Source organism: Danio rerio, chromosome 22 (assembly GCF_049306965.1).
Source record: "Danio rerio strain Tuebingen ecotype United States chromosome 22, GRCz12tu, whole genome shotgun sequence".
In the NCBI taxonomy this organism is placed as follows: Eukaryota; Metazoa; Chordata; class Actinopteri; order Cypriniformes; family Danionidae; genus Danio; species Danio rerio.
The window spans coordinates 41,017,995-41,033,743 of NC_133197.1; the positions used below are offsets into that span (position 1 = coordinate 41,017,995).

A 15,749-nucleotide genomic window follows, 5' to 3' on the forward strand; every position below is an offset into this window, starting at 1 on the left:
AAATGAAGAAAACTTTAGATGAAATCAGAGAGCTCCCTCATCCTTCATGGACAGCAACAGCCCCAAGTTGCTCAGAAACAAAGTCCAGAAACTACCAGAAAATCTGTTTTGTGTATTTTTCTGGACTTTGAGGATGAGGGAGATCTCAGATTTCAGAATTACTGATATCAGAAATGATCTAGGAGGAGTAGGGGTGGTGGAGGGCCGTGTTTTCTTCAGTTTGTGTTGTGGGTGGAAGTGTACATTATTAACCCTGACCCTAAAGTAATTGTAGACTTCTATATTTGTAATGTTATGTTTGGACAGCCCTAGGCTGAAATGAGCAAGCATTATTAATCTGGCAAATAAATGCCCTGAACACAAATGAAGATATTTTAGATGAAATCAGAGAGCTCCCTCATCCTTCATGGACAGCAACAGCCCCAAGTTGCTCAGAAACAAAGTCCAGAAACTGCCACAAGAAAACAATTCTGGTATTTTTCTGGACTTTGTGGATGAGGGAGATCTCAGAATTACTGATATCAGAAATGATCTAGGAGGAGTAAGGTGGTGGTGGAGGGCCTTTTAATAATAATTAATAATAATAATAATAATCAAACACATTTACACATAAACTAACACACATAAACAAGTAAAGAGGGATTAATGCTGACAGAATTTCACAGGTGAGATCAGAGTGTTGAGAGTGCCGGTGTTCAACTCATTCATGGTGGATTTATTTAATCATCATCCTCATAATCTCTGGAGAAACAACACATCCTCTTCAGATGATCTTACCATCGATATCCTGCAGTATCAGCATTACAGAGGCAGTGTGAACTTTGTTCTGAATAAAGTTGATTGTGTTTCCACAAATGAAAGGTTTGCCATTATTAACTCATTCCAGACTTGTTCAAAACTAGCTTGAGATTGTTGTTGAACACAAAAGTGGATATTTTGATATTCACATATTTTATGCATCTGCTGCGTGAAAACATGCTGAATAAGTTGGCGGTTCATTCCACTGTGGTGACCCTGGATTAATAAAGGGACTAAGCCGACAAGAAAATGAATGACTGAATGAATAATTAACATCATTCATTAATTTTCTTTTCGGTTTATTCCCTTTATTACAGTATTGATATGTTATTTCAGTACCTACCTAGATCAGCTGTACTCGTTTCTTCCGGAAGTCCTGAGGGATGTACGGGACCAAGACATGAGAGCAGTTGGGGCAGCCTTTGAAACCAGGGGAGCACCCCACAGGCTCTGTGCTGGCGGCCCCAGAAACTCGATTCACTCCAGAGTAGAACTGAACAGCTCCAGCAGGGGTAAAAGGCACCTGCAGTGCACTGACCTACAGCAATGCACAAAGACCTGAGCGAGCCAGCCAAGAGTCGAACCTAAAACCTTATAATCCATAGCCAGACGTGTTATGCATTGCGCCAAAGTGCCACTGGCCCTGTCTGTTCATGTTGTCCTCATTAGCATGTTGCTTGGAATGAAGACACGGCTCTGTCAACATGACTTCGATTCCCGGTCAGGGAACTTCCTTTTCACCTCCAATAGTTAATAGTTTGTTAATAATTTATAACTATCCATTATATCTAAGTAATAGATCATTCATATACTGTTAGTTGAGTTACACATGACTTGTTAAATAAGTTAATAGTTTGTTTATTATTTATAACTGTGCCTTAAAGATCGCCAAGAGATAACTTACAAGCTATTAGTTAAACAAGTTAATGACTTGTTAACTGTATTTGAATGATTTAAAACTACTACTACTATAACCACTTTATGTGCTAAACATGAAAACAAAATAAAGAAAAATGTATTTTATTAGAAAACGTCAACAAAAGTTTAACTGCTGTCATTAGATGGGAAACAAACTATGAACAACTGATCTAACAATATTGTTAAACAAGTCATTTATAACTCATCAACTAACAGTTTATTAATGGACTATTAACTAGTTATAACTGATAGTTATTCTAAAATGTTACCGAACTTTCTTTTTTTTTTTAATTCACACTAGTAGAAACCGTTAAAATATACTGATTGGTGATTGATGATGGTTTAAATGTACTGATTGGTGATTAATGATGGTTTAAATGTATTGATTGGTGATTAATGATGGTTTAAATGTATTGATTGGTGATTGATGATGGTTTAAATATACTGATTGGTTATTGATGCTGGTTTAATTGTAATATTTGTTGTTGATGGTGTTTGTTTTATGAAACTATCACAGAAGTTCTGATGGTTTTGTCGTCATTTTATTTGGTATAATAGAAATTACATCAGTGTGTATAAACAAGCAAACCCTTAGAGTCTTTATTGGTGAGGTTTTAAATCCTGTTGGTGACATATTAAAGCCATTAAACATTAATGGAATTGATCCCAAATCACAGTAGGAACTATTGAAGGGATAGTTCACCCATAAATGAAATGTACTCATTATTTACTCCCCCTCAAGTCATTTCAAAACATTGAGTTTCTCTTCAAGGCTGTAAACCGAACTATTGACTTCCATAGTAGGAAAAACAAATACAATAGATGTCAATGGTTACCGGTTTTCAGCTTTCTGTTCAACAGAAGAAACTCATTAATGTTTCAAAAGAGTAAAGGAGCAGTAAATGATGACAGAATGTAATTTTGGGGGAACTATTCCTTTTAGAGATTAATCTTGAAGGATTTACCATTAGAAGGTCATTCCTGAAACTCTTCATTGAGTTGTCTTGTAGACTTTCTGTTTAATGGCGAATCCTCTCACACAGTGGTGTAGCGAGAGACTCCGGGACAGGAGCGGAATGGAGACGGGACGCTGGGAAAGACACTTAGGAACACGGGTGTGTGAGGAGCCGCGGTGCTCGAGGCAGTCTGCCTCTTCTGACGCTGAAGCACATAACGGAAGTTCAGCGGAGGTTTGACGGCACGGACAGAACTGTAGGTTTCCTCAGATGAGCTGGTCTCTGAAGACTCGCTGGATTCACTGGAGGAGGTGGGCTGTGATCCGGGTCCTGCAGGGATGGCCTGGTACACGGGGTCTGCAAACTGAGGTGTTTCTGCACCGCCTTCTTGGAATGAGGGCTCAGGGTTGTGAGGAACATGAACATCAAGGGTTGGGGTTTTAGAAACGGTGCTGGACTTTTCCTCTAGATGTGTCGGACTGACAACATGAGCCTGTTGGCCAGTGGTAAATAAAGCAGGTATTGGTAAATGTGTAATGTCTTAAAGATGCAGCAAATACCACATTACCGCACCACCTCTCATACACAGAACCAAAACACTACATATGCACTTTTATTCATCAGATATACACTTATATAGGTAGATCTACATGTTCATACGGCATATAAGCACAATAAAAAAGACTTAGCCCTTAACAACAAATAATTATGATTTATTTCATGAACAAATCACCAAACTTTTACTCTAAAAAAAATAGATTAAATAAATTAAGTAATATTTGTGTTCATTGCGTCATCTACTTAGCACTGCGTTTATCAATAGCACACTTGTCACTGCTCAAGGAGATTGAATGTGCATGTAAATACAAATAATTTACACAATTATAAGTTAATGAGACTCATTGTTTAATAATGATTACTGAATACCAACCAAAAAAATCAACCACAAAGGCTATAGGGGCCAACACATATTGCAAACGTTCAGCTGAAAGCATAACCTATTAACTCACTTCGTTAATCCAACATCATCAAATATTAAACTTTTCGTTTCGCTTTGTTCTTTTATAAGTTGTTAAGATTTATCTATTGTTTGTTATCTATTACAGGTCAACACGAAACTATTACCTATTATTCCTTTCCACTTTACAAATGTCTCAATAAAATGTATGCAAATATGTAAAAATGATCCAAGATCAGGGAAAAACTATAAAAACCTGTTCAGCGAGTTCCCACTGGGCAGGATCTGAGTTATCCCTAAGATTTTCCAGCCTCAGTCTGTATCACAATGACATTGTAACGCCCACTACGGTAATGCCCATGCTACTGTGATGATTGGGTGAGGCGTAGACGTTTAGAAATGTGACGGTTGGGTTTAGGGTTGGCGTAGATGTACATAGACGTTAATAACAACACAATTTATTGTGGAATTTAATAATTTATCAACTGGTTTGTTTGGCAAATGCTCACGTCATCAAGCTGCGGGCTGCAGCAAGGACACTCTCATTACTCTGCTGATTCATGCGGATATTATGGCAATATACAAATTGCCACCCAGTGGAGAACTATTGAATTATTTCACATTTCAAAACAACGACAAAGCTATGAAGCATTGTAAACAGAGATCCTCCTGTATGCTGGTCAAAACTGTTTAAACCAGCCTGATCTCACGAGAAAACGTAAGTATTTTACGTTTTGGCAGTTTAGTGGCTAATTTGTACAAATTTGTACGAGTTTAGTCATAAGAAAATGTACGATTTTAAAAAGAAGGCGTGGCACCTAACCCCACCCCTAAACCCAACCATCATTGGGGGATACGCAAATCGTACTAAAATGTACGAATTAGATCGTACGAATTTGTACGAATTAGCCACTAAATGAAAAAGTTACGAATTGCCGTGAGATTGTGTTGGTTTAAACACAACAGAACTTTGCAAAATTGAAAATATTACCCATCAAATGCCCTAATTCTATCACAATTTTAATTTGATCATTTTTTAAGTTGTTCTGTTGTGGGATCTGTTAACCAGGACAAGAAGAGATTAATTAATATGAACCCTTTTTCTCTTACAAAGGTCTCAATATAACATCTACTAGTAATACTAAACACAAATGACCCTTATTCTCTTTAATAAAACAATGCACTTGGGTCATCTGTCTTGTGACACATTATTAACAATGACAAGGCATGAAACTAAATAGAGAGTCTATTTCAGTCTTTAAACTTCTATAAACAATATGAATACTCGACTGGGATTGGCTCAGTTTGTTTCGTAACACTGAGTTATCAGTCAGCTGTGAATGTCTCATGTTACCATGTGGTACCTGTGGGCGAAACATTTCACAGGACACCTTCACATCTTGCAATCCGTGGCCAGTGCCAAAAACCGTCCCAACACAGAATCCAACAGGCTAAAGTGGAAGCAGATACAGTATAAACACTGAGTAATCGGGCAGATTGATTAAGTAGAGAACTTTCATTAATTCAAGGAAAAGCAAAACAGAAGTGGTTAACAGTGGTGACGAACTGCCGTTCAGCAGGAATCCCACCTCTTTTCCTTCGAGTGCTGGCGCACACTGAACCTCTGAACACTCCTGAACAATGAACTCCACGAAACTGGCAGGAAAAGGAGTGCTCTAAGAAACCAAACAGGAGAAGATTTAATACTTCAGGAGAAGGCGATGATCAGTGCAGAGCGTTAAAGAAATACCATCATCACATACATGCAGCATTTTTATTGAATAACTAGTTGGATTTCAACTCGAACACGAGGATGTCATTTGAATGAACACCAGTGAACTGCTTTTATAGGGCTCTTTTTTGTCCTAAGAGTTTGGCAGCATCAACACAATGCCATTTGTTTTCTTTTTGGGGGCCTTTAGTCAGCTTTTATAGGTGCTGTGGGTTCATGTTTAGCTTTCTGTGAAGCCGTCACTTTTAAAAATCTTTCATCTGATCTGGACTGCAGCTTTCACTGACCTGAGACCATCAAAAAGCTCATGTGACTGACATGTATAGAAGCTTGTTTCATGAAGAGTCTTGCTTAGCAGTGTGTAAATGTGAAGTCAATACTCCTAGTCAGTAGATATCTCCTAAGAGCGATCACTATCTGTTCATGAGCTACTACAGCAGGAGAGTTCTCCACATCTACCTGAGCTCAAACTCCCCTATCGCAATGCAAATGAGAGGGAGCCCCGGGCTCGAGGATCTTATGAGCTCAGGGCTCTCTCAGCATGGCAAACACACTTTATAATCAATCATCAGCTGAGGGTGAACTCTTGAAAGAAATATTGAAGCAATTATTATTACTCTTATTAAACGAATGTTTATTTGTAAGCAGAAATAGGAACTGCTGTAAATAATGATAATAAGTACTGTTCTCTCTGTAAACTATAACATTTCAATATTATCAGTATTACCACACACAGTCGCAAAGCTAAAGTGTACAAGTGATGAACTGCTAACCTGCTGTGAGGCTCTGGTGATGGTGTGCACTGTCAGGCTGGCCGGTAGTGTGCTCTGTGTGTTGTATTTGAGAAGGGCAGCTCTGGCTGCGGCGGCAGCTTCAACCCCGTCGACCGGCAGCAGAAGAGGACAATCGGGACACGTCAACCGTAACTTCTCTGGGGGATCTTGAGGAAGAGAAGCAAAACATTATGAAGAGTGTGAGAGAAAAGAAATATCAAGAACTGAATTGGATAAATCGGGAGAGATGCACATAGAAAGACACTCAGACTGAGAGGGGTCTGGCTGCAGACCTGGTGCAGTGCAATCTGGGCTGCATCCAATGCTTTTTAATGGGCTCACCTAACCCCACCCATCACAGTGATGTCACTAGCTCCATTTGAGTGCATTGTGTCTGACATTGCATCGCTGAGTGATGCAGTCTCAGCTTGCATCATAAAGGCTGCATCCAGATACTACTGCTCAGACTTGTTTGCCAGTTATAGCATATTAGAGACTTCCATCTTCAGTTGTCTTCCATATTTATTGGGGTCCTGGTTTTTAAAAAGGCATTTGCTTTTCAGTACTAATAACATGCTTCAATCTGAGATTGTAAACATCATGCATTTCACCAAGAGACATTCTTACTAATGGCCAAATAATCAAGTATATCTTCTGTTTAGCTTCTTCATAATCAAAACTAGAGGTGATTAATACCTCTGCCTTTTTTAATTCTAAATGTCTTTAATTGTACTTTAATTTTAAAAAGGTTTTGTCTATTGTTATATTTGGATTAAGTTCAAGAAAAATGCAGTTTGAGTCCAAGACTAATATCCTGCAAATGAAAATGATGTAGCACTCGAAGGGCCCTATCATACAGCCGGCGCAATGAGGCGCAATGCATGACGCAATAGTTGTTTGCTAGTTTCAGCTTGGCGAAAGAGTTGTTGTGACGTTTTGCAGCACGCTGTTTAAATAACAAATGCATTTGCGCTCATATGTGTGCCCATAGGCGTTCTGATCTAAAAAAGGAGGTGTGTTGAGGTGCATTGCTATTTTGAGAAACTATAATAGACTGTTCAATAGACCTGATCAAAGCTAGGCTAAAGTCCAGCACTGAGCGCGTTATTTGTGTGCTTCGCTTACACACTGTACAGTAATACGCAAATATCTTTACAAATGAAAAAGAATTAAACACTAATGACGTACATGCTGATGCACACTAATAAGGTCAAATCTAAATCTAGACTTGTAATTACGATGAGGTTGTTTTTTATGCAAAATCAGCCTGATCTCACGAGGTAACGTAAGTATTTTACGTTTTGTCAGTTCAGTGGCTAATTCGAAATACGAAAATTTACAATTTTAAAAAGGAGGTGTGGCTCCCAACCACAACCGTCATTGGGTGATGAGCAAATCATACTAAATTGTACGAATTAGTTTGTAAGAATTCATACGAATTAGCCACTAAATCAAAAAGTTACGGATTTCCGTGAGATTGTGTAAGCAAAATAAATTTGAGGATTGACATTTAAAAGTAGCTGCTTTATTTTGGAGGTTTGGTGAAGGCTGAATGGTCTATAGAGAATTCTAGGACAACAGCAGGGTTCATTTGTTTGCAACTGTTGAAGATGTATGCAGTCTGACTGGGACGAGGGGTTCACCTGGTACGAGAGTGCAGTCATAGCTGTAAAGGTAAGAGAAACCCTCTGGTGTGTGAAGTACTGTAGTGTTACAGTTGCCAGAAATTTGCTACAACACAAGAAAAAAATGGAACAGTATTAGCAATCTTATATTCTCCTACATAATAATGATAATAATGCCTGATGAGCAATGGGATATTTCAGCATGACAATGAGAAAATACTCACCCTGTACTTTCCCTCAAGCTGTTTAAACCCCTTATACATTTCTGTCATGTTGTTTGTTTCCAACATTTTCTTAAATGTCTTATTTTATGTTTTACAATTATATATTTATAGATTTTTGTTTTTCTTTTAAACAGCATTTTTTTAAAAACAAACAAAAATGAAATAAAATCAACACATTTTAAAAAATGTACAGTTCAGGATGATTCAGGTGTGCATCTATCAGATTTCCAAATCACAGTTAGATAAGTTCATACTAAATTGCATATACTGTATATCTTTATTATTATTAATTAAACATTCACAGTATAAATTCATAATAAATAATCTCAGAAAAAGGTACAAACGCTGTAATTGGGCTGATATATCTTTCTTAATGGTTCAATTTTGCATACAAAGTGAATAAATGTCACAGCTTTTGCAAATGTGTAAATACAATTTTGAACAGAGACAATCAACACTACTATACTGTCATCCAGAGGCGTTAAATTCCCTTCTAAATTTCCCTAAAATGTCCAATAACAGGTTATAATCAGAAGCTGAAGCTGCCTTACTGTTTCCATGAAGGGTCTTACAGCACACTTCTTCCATGATTTGGGACTGAGAACGTGACACTTGGTCTCAAGGACATCTAAATCCAGATAATAGACCTTTCCAGCTGGACCCTACAGCACAGAATAGTGGACCTATGGTGTAAGCAATACCTTGCAAACATGACAATTGCATGTACAGTCTATAAAGCGATAACTCAACATCACTTCATGAATAAATGAGTAGCTTTGGTTTAAAAACAATTGGTTACTTTACTGTAATATGTGAGTACACCTGCTGCTTTTAAAGCGATTAGTTGACTTTATAAAAGATCCAAGATTTGCTCGCTTTTAAATGTAGGTGTGTAATCTCTCATAGTGTGCATACTGCTATTTCTGATGTTAATTTAATAATAAATAATGTGTGGTTGTCTTTCCACTATGAAAAATAACAGCACTGCTCACCAACCTGTTGATTCGCCTGGACGTTTGTGATTCTGTTAAGGGCGAATTTGTAACCTGTTTGTCTGTCCTCATTTATGTACGTGACGGCCAGTCTGGACAACTTCTCCACAGTCTTGTCATCACAGGGAACGTGAACAGGAACTAAACTTGTCCCATAAACACACAAAACGTTTGCAGCTGACAAAATCCCAATCAGAGACCACATATTTGCTTCGTATTATAGACCCGAGGCAGCCTGCTTTATTTCTAATGCTCTAATATGGCATGCGTTTATTCCAGAAGATGAATGCGACTTTGGAATCGGGCTTGATAAACATTAACAAGCTGATCAATGTGAACTCACTGTGATGTAAACAGCATGTGTGCCATAGTCTACAGGATCGAAATGTACCTCAACACTTTGATTTGGTGGCCTCTTTCGTCATTCAGTAATATACAGAGCAAGGTTATGATAGTTTTGGATTTTTGTTTACAAATTCAGTCAGTTTAAATTAGTTTTAGAGGCAGATTTACTAGTGTTTATTAGTTTCTATATTTTGAAATGTCTTAGTTTTAGTGTGGCTTTTATTAGTTTCAGTGTTAGTTTTTTTTCTAAATGAAGATGTTAGGTGCAAGATTCAAAATTAACAGGATAAATACTGAATAATAAACCTGTATTCAGAGGACACAAGAACACTATCCAATGCCATACCCATCCTCAAACTCAAATACAGCAGCCTTCAGTACAATATGTGTGCAAGGCTGCTCTGAGGTTAGACACACAGTAGTGATGGGAAGTGCAGATCTTTAACGCGGATGTCAGGACTCAACATTATGCAGTCAGCAATAGTCATGTCAGTCAGTTAAAACATCACCATGATCTGAAAAATGTCTTACAGTAAAGTTCTGCACCCAACTGCAGTATGATTCACTTATTTAAATTCCTGTACGATAGTCTGTTATGAAATAAACTTACGTTTTTCACCAGATGCTCTCATTTAAGCTCTCGGTTTACCCGCGCTGCTGTTGTTCAAGTTTAGTTCAGTCCCAGCAGGCTGCCATGAGCTGTTTGTGTTTGATTCACTGAATCACGCATGCGCAGTGTTATCGGTTCACCGCTTCTCGGTGTAACTTTACTGTTCTAATAACTGAATGAGGGTATATTTTGGATTATTTAGAGTCATACGGGCGTATTAGGCTTGTTTAAAATGTAGTTTGTGGATAAGTGCTTACTGGGGACGCGAATCGTTTCAAATGATTCAGTTCGATATGGTGAACTAGTGCAACCGGTTCACTTAGAAGATCCGGTCAAAAAGATTCGTTCGCGATCGCGATACAAAAATAAAACCCATTATTGGGCACAAACGTGTTAAAGTAGTTTAAAGTGTCTGTGTTTAATGCTGTCACCGTGCTGCTGTCATGTCCACGCGTTGTTTTTGTCGCGGGAGCAACAGCGAGGATGACTGGAGGAGAACCGGCTCGATCTGGACAATGGCTGCAGGAGACACTGAGATGCGAAAGGGTCAAACACAAACACCTGCAGCGGGAGTTATGTTTACTTCTAAAAGGCTTACAGTAAGATATTGTATTAAACACAGTTACAAATACGAAAACTAAGGAGGTTTTTGCTATAATTGTAGTCCGTTTCAGTTAGTTTTGTATGTACACAATTTCAGTTAGTTTTTAAAAAACGTTTTATTTTTATTTCAGTTAACGACAATTACTTTACATTTTAGTTTTAGTTTTTCGTTTGTTTCGTTAACTATAATAACTTGATACAGAGTATTAGAAGACTGCTAAATATCTGATAACACTTTGTTTAGATGCTCCACCAACAGATATTCTATTAACTATAAGCAGCATGGCTACATTACATTAAGTTACTGATTACAAATTACATCTCAAAATATGTAGACAGTAGTATAGTCTTTTAGATTACACATTTCTGGTAGATTACGTTTGTGCACACCCTTATTTGATGTCACAAACACAGAATCAGAATCCTGTACTATTTTGACACACATACAGCTAAAGTCAGAATTATTCACCCCCTTTGAATTTTATTTCTTTGTTAAATATTCGCCAAATGATGTTGAACAGATTGAGGAAATGTTCACAGTGTGTCTGATAATGTTTGTTCTTCTGGAGAAAGTCTTATTTGTTTTATTTGGGCTAGAATAAAAGCAGTTTTTAATTGTTTAAACAGCATTTTAAGCTCAATATTATTCGCCCCTTTAAGCTATATTTGTTTTGGATAGTCTACAGAACAAACCATCGTTATACAATAACTTGCCTAATTACCCTAACCTGCCTAGTTACCCTAATTACCCTAGTGAAGCCTTTACATGTCACTTTAAGCTGTATAGAAGTGTCTTGAAGAATATCTAGTCTAATATTATTTACTGTCATCATGAAAATAAATCAGGTATTAGAGATGAGTTATTAACACTGTTATGATTAGACATGTGTTGGTGAAATCTGCTCTCCGCTACACAGAAATAAACAAGCGGTCTAATAATTCAGGGGGGCTAATAATTCTGGCTTCAGCTGTATATATATTTATATATATTAACATGGGAAAAACTTGTTTATCTGAAGTACAATTTTTTTATTTATAATTGTTTTTTTCTTTAGTAGCAAGAGCCTCAACAGCTTCTTTTTAAAGTGCAATGATGGACAATTAATTCACAATACATACACTCTTCCTGGCTTTATAAAACTAAATTCCAATTGTAAAATATTTATTTACAATTAAACAGATTTAGAAAACAACTAATTGCAAAAAAAAAAAAATATATATATATATATATATATATATATATATATATATATATATATATATATATATTAAAACATGAAATTGACAGCTAAATGACTGCAACATCAGATAGTTCATGTAAAAACTGATGGCAGTATCAATGAAAAACAAAACAAAGTGAAGAATCTCAAACATGATGTTTATGCATAAGCAGCAGGTTTATTATGAGGTAAAATAATCATATTAAAAAGAGGAAAAATAAGAGGAATTAATAAATTGTGAACAACATTTTGCCATTGAATAAATAATATGCAATTATGTTACCAACTGTAGTCTGATTACACGTATTTTAAAAAGAGGTTTACTCTAATTATGGATTATGGATTTAATTTGGAATCATATTTTATAAAATAGATTATATATAATCTGTTAATACCCAGCTCTAAATTATTTTGCAGGTATGTCAATTTACAGTTACCATAATCTAACGCCACTCAGGGTTGTGTCCTCTCCCCTATTGCGTTTCCACTATCGCGCCTAAAGCGAGCGATAAGATTCATTCCTCATTTTCTCAGTGGTGGTGTCACTCTGCCACACGGTGGCGCTGCTGCAAAGCAGCAAAGTTTGATCAACAGATGCCTGTGAAAACAGAACTGTGGATGCACAGATACACATGGGGGGTAAATAAAACAGATTGAATTTAGATTTTGTTATGCTGATTATTATTTACATAATCATTTTATTTTTTGCAGTTATATTTATGAATTTATATTCCGAATGGTCAAATTCCCAAACTGCCAAACTGTTCACTTGTCATGATTCAATGAGAGATAAAACAGACTTGCCTTAAACAGCTGGAAAGAATCCATATGGAAAAAATACTATAGTAACTTAGAGTAAATGCTGTTATGTGCCGTGTTTTTTACTTATAGTGAATAACTTTAATTAATGTGTTGTAGTAATTCTGTAATTGCTATGATAATGCAGCAACTATATACATAAACTACCCAACACTGTAGTTTTTTACAATTATATAGAGTATACGACACTAAACCTACAGTTTGCTGAAGCAAACATTAAATATACCACAGATATCTGAAGTTTTGCCACTAGAAAAAATATGTGGATACACTAAATACAATGCTTATTTATAGTCATTTCTTTGAAACATTTCATATAAAATTGTATTATACTGTATTTTCAACGCTATCTAACTGAATCAGCATGTTATTAATAGTAAACTGTTTAATAACAGTTTATCAGAACCTACTATCAGAATTATAGTATTTATAATTAGATTCTGGCAGGGCTTTCATATTATATTCATGGGTTTTACAAAATAGTTTTGATATTATTCTATTTTTGCGATTAACTTTATAAAAACAACAGTTTTGCTATGCTTATATATATATATATATATATATATATATATATATATATATATATATGAGCAATATCACACGAGTAGCAGGCATGCGTTGGAGTGCCGATATACAGCCATATAACATATATTTTATATATAATTACATTTTCTTGTTGGCTTAGTCCCTTATTAATCTGGAGTCACCACAGAGGAATGAATCGCCAACTTATCCAGCACGTTTTTATTCAGCGGATGCCCTCCCAGCTGCAACCCATCTCTGAAAAAAAATAAAAATAAATAAATTATATATATATATATATATATATATATATATATATATATATATATATATATATATATATATATATATATATATATATATATATATAATTTAATAAGAGAGACGCTACTCTGGTGAGTCCGCGTGTTGACAGCTTTGTTTATTTCAATGACGCAATTTAGCGATTATCTATAGCTTCTATGAGGAACCAACACGGTTTAAGTTGTTTTATTGGTGTAAATGCGGAGAAGACAGACAGACAGACACACAGACAGAGAGTGGATGTGTGGAGTTCAGATGTCAGGTTTGCGCGCGAGAGGGAGTGTCCGAGTCTCCAGCGCGCGCACGCAGTGCATTCAGCCTCATGCATCGCTTGGATCCACACGCATTCACGCGAACATCCGCAAAGATGCTGCTTTTGAGGAATCTCTGCTGTTTTCTGCTCTGCTGTGTGTTTGAGGTGAGCGTTGCGCGCAGGACTGAAGAAGCGGAGAGTTTGGAGAAGATGGAGAGCGCGCGCTGCGTGTCCCGCTGCCTGACGCTGCACATCACGCAGATCACCGCGGCCTTCAGACACCTGCAGGTCAGACACGCGCCTCTCTACGGGCTATTCTCTATTCCCTTCTCTGTGTGCAAACAATAACATTCAGACAATGTGCTGTGCCCTCTTTAGTGTTACAGTACATTGAACTGAACTTCAACTAAACTGAAGCGGTTTCAATCCATGTTAAGCTGCTTTGACAGTCTACTGAGAGAAGATTGTTCAACATTTCTAATCATAATAGTTTTAATAACTCATCTCTAACAACTGATTTATTCAATCTTTGCTATGATGACAGCACAAAAATTTTAGTTATTTTTCAAGATATTAGTATTTAGTTTAAATGCAATTTATTGGGTTAATTAGACAAGATAATTAGGCAAGTCATTGTATAGCAGTGGTTTATACTGTGGATAATTGAGAAAAAAAAATTGCTTAAGCGGGCTACTAATATTGACCTCAATATGGTTTAAAATGCTTTTATTCCAGCTAACAGAAAACAAATCAGACTTTCGCTGGAAGAAGAAATATCATCAGAAATATTTTAAAAATGTCCTTGCTCCATTTAATATCATTTAAAAATATTTTAAACAGAATAAATATTTCACCGGGCTAATATTTAACTGTATATGCACCCTAATAATCAATACTGCACTGTGCTGATGCTCCTGACAGTTTTACACAACTATTCATCCTCTGCTGGATTTTGGTTTATAATAATTAGACATTTGGGTGATTGGTAACATTTATTCATCATAGTTCAGCATCAATGAAGTGTGCTGCTTAACATTAGTTCACGCACAGTAAGTAAACATAAACGCTATGCAACTTCATTTTAATAATCATAGTTTAGTTTTTTTGCTGTGCTGTTTGTTTTATCATTTTTTTTTCGCGAGAGGACTGGACACATGAAGATTTGTGTTCTGTGTTTTAAGTTTTTATGGTGTCGGTTGCTGTTGTTGTTATCATATGTGTGTGAGTATTGTGTCATGAACGAGGGCTCTGGACTTTTTTGTTTTGGTACAAATGAAGTGATCTAGGCGGAGCAGTGGTGCAGTAGGTAGTGCTGTCACCTCACAGCAAGAAGGTTGCTGGTTCGAGCCTCGGCTCAGTTGGCGTTTCTGTGTGGAGTTTGCATGTTCTCCCTGCGTTCGCGTGGGTTACCTCCGGGTGCCACCGGTTTCCCCCACAGTCCATATAGACATGCCGTACAGGTGAATTGGGTAGGCTAAATTGTGTGTAGTGTATGAGTGTGTGTGTGAATGTGTGTGTGGATGTTTCCCAGTAATGGGTTGCGGCTGGAAGGGCATCTGCTGCGTAAAAACGTGCTAGGTAAGTTGGTGGTTCATTCCGCTGTGGCGACCTCGGAATAATAAAGGGACTAAGCCGACAAGAAAATGAATGAATGAATGAAGTAATCTAACCTAACCTTCTTGCATGCAAATTGGTTTCCAAACATAAAAATCTTCTGTACACTCTAAAAAATAACTCAAGAGGTCTGTAACCACTACATAGTTTAATACATTATTGTAACTTAAAAATTCCAAAATGCTGATTAGATGAAAACTTTTAAGCTGCCAGAATAATTTTATTAAGCTTTCAAAACATGAAAATATTGATAATTACATAAATTTAAAAATGCGGCTAATTTAAAGGTAAATACATCTGTCAGTTACTTTAAAACATTATTTAACTTGTAGCAACCCAAACTAATGTTTCCACACTAATGGAGTTGTTTTGTATTTTTAAATCCACACTCTGATGTTTTTTATTATTTTTTATACTGATAATATGGGACGGTACATGTTTTTGTTTTGTAAAAAAAATAAACCTGTGGTTTAACACAAAAAAA

At 36.5% G+C, this 15,749-nt stretch overlaps 2 protein-coding genes across 10 annotated transcripts in view; one reads left to right on the forward strand and one right to left on the reverse strand.

Moving 5' to 3' along the window:
• Window positions 1-2,236: 2,236 nt before the first annotated feature.
• Window positions 2,237-10,032, reverse strand: si:ch211-262h13.5. 2 transcript variants are annotated; one of them, NM_001045212.1, is given in 7 exon segments: window positions 2,237-3,165; window positions 4,995-5,081; window positions 5,220-5,306; window positions 6,136-6,302; window positions 7,779-7,866; window positions 8,536-8,646; window positions 8,981-9,235. In NM_001045212.1, coding segments are annotated over 7 exon segments (1,155 nt in total). In that variant the 5' UTR covers window positions 9,182-9,235; the 3' UTR covers window positions 2,237-2,751.
• A 17-nt stretch (window positions 10,033-10,049) lies between these two features.
• anos1b (anosmin 1b) overlaps window positions 10,050-15,749 on the forward strand; it is an 86,078-nt gene continuing 80,378 nt past the window's right edge. For 4 of the 8 annotated variants that reach the window (XR_012397317.1, XR_012397318.1, XR_012397320.1 and 1 more), the window contains exon 1: window positions 13,709-13,939. Coding sequence is in view for 3 of the 8 variants with exons in the window: in XM_073936282.1 (XP_073792383.1) it covers window positions 13,721-13,939 (219 nt within the window). In the remaining 5 variants the exon portion in view is untranslated. 8 annotated transcript variants of the gene reach the window in all.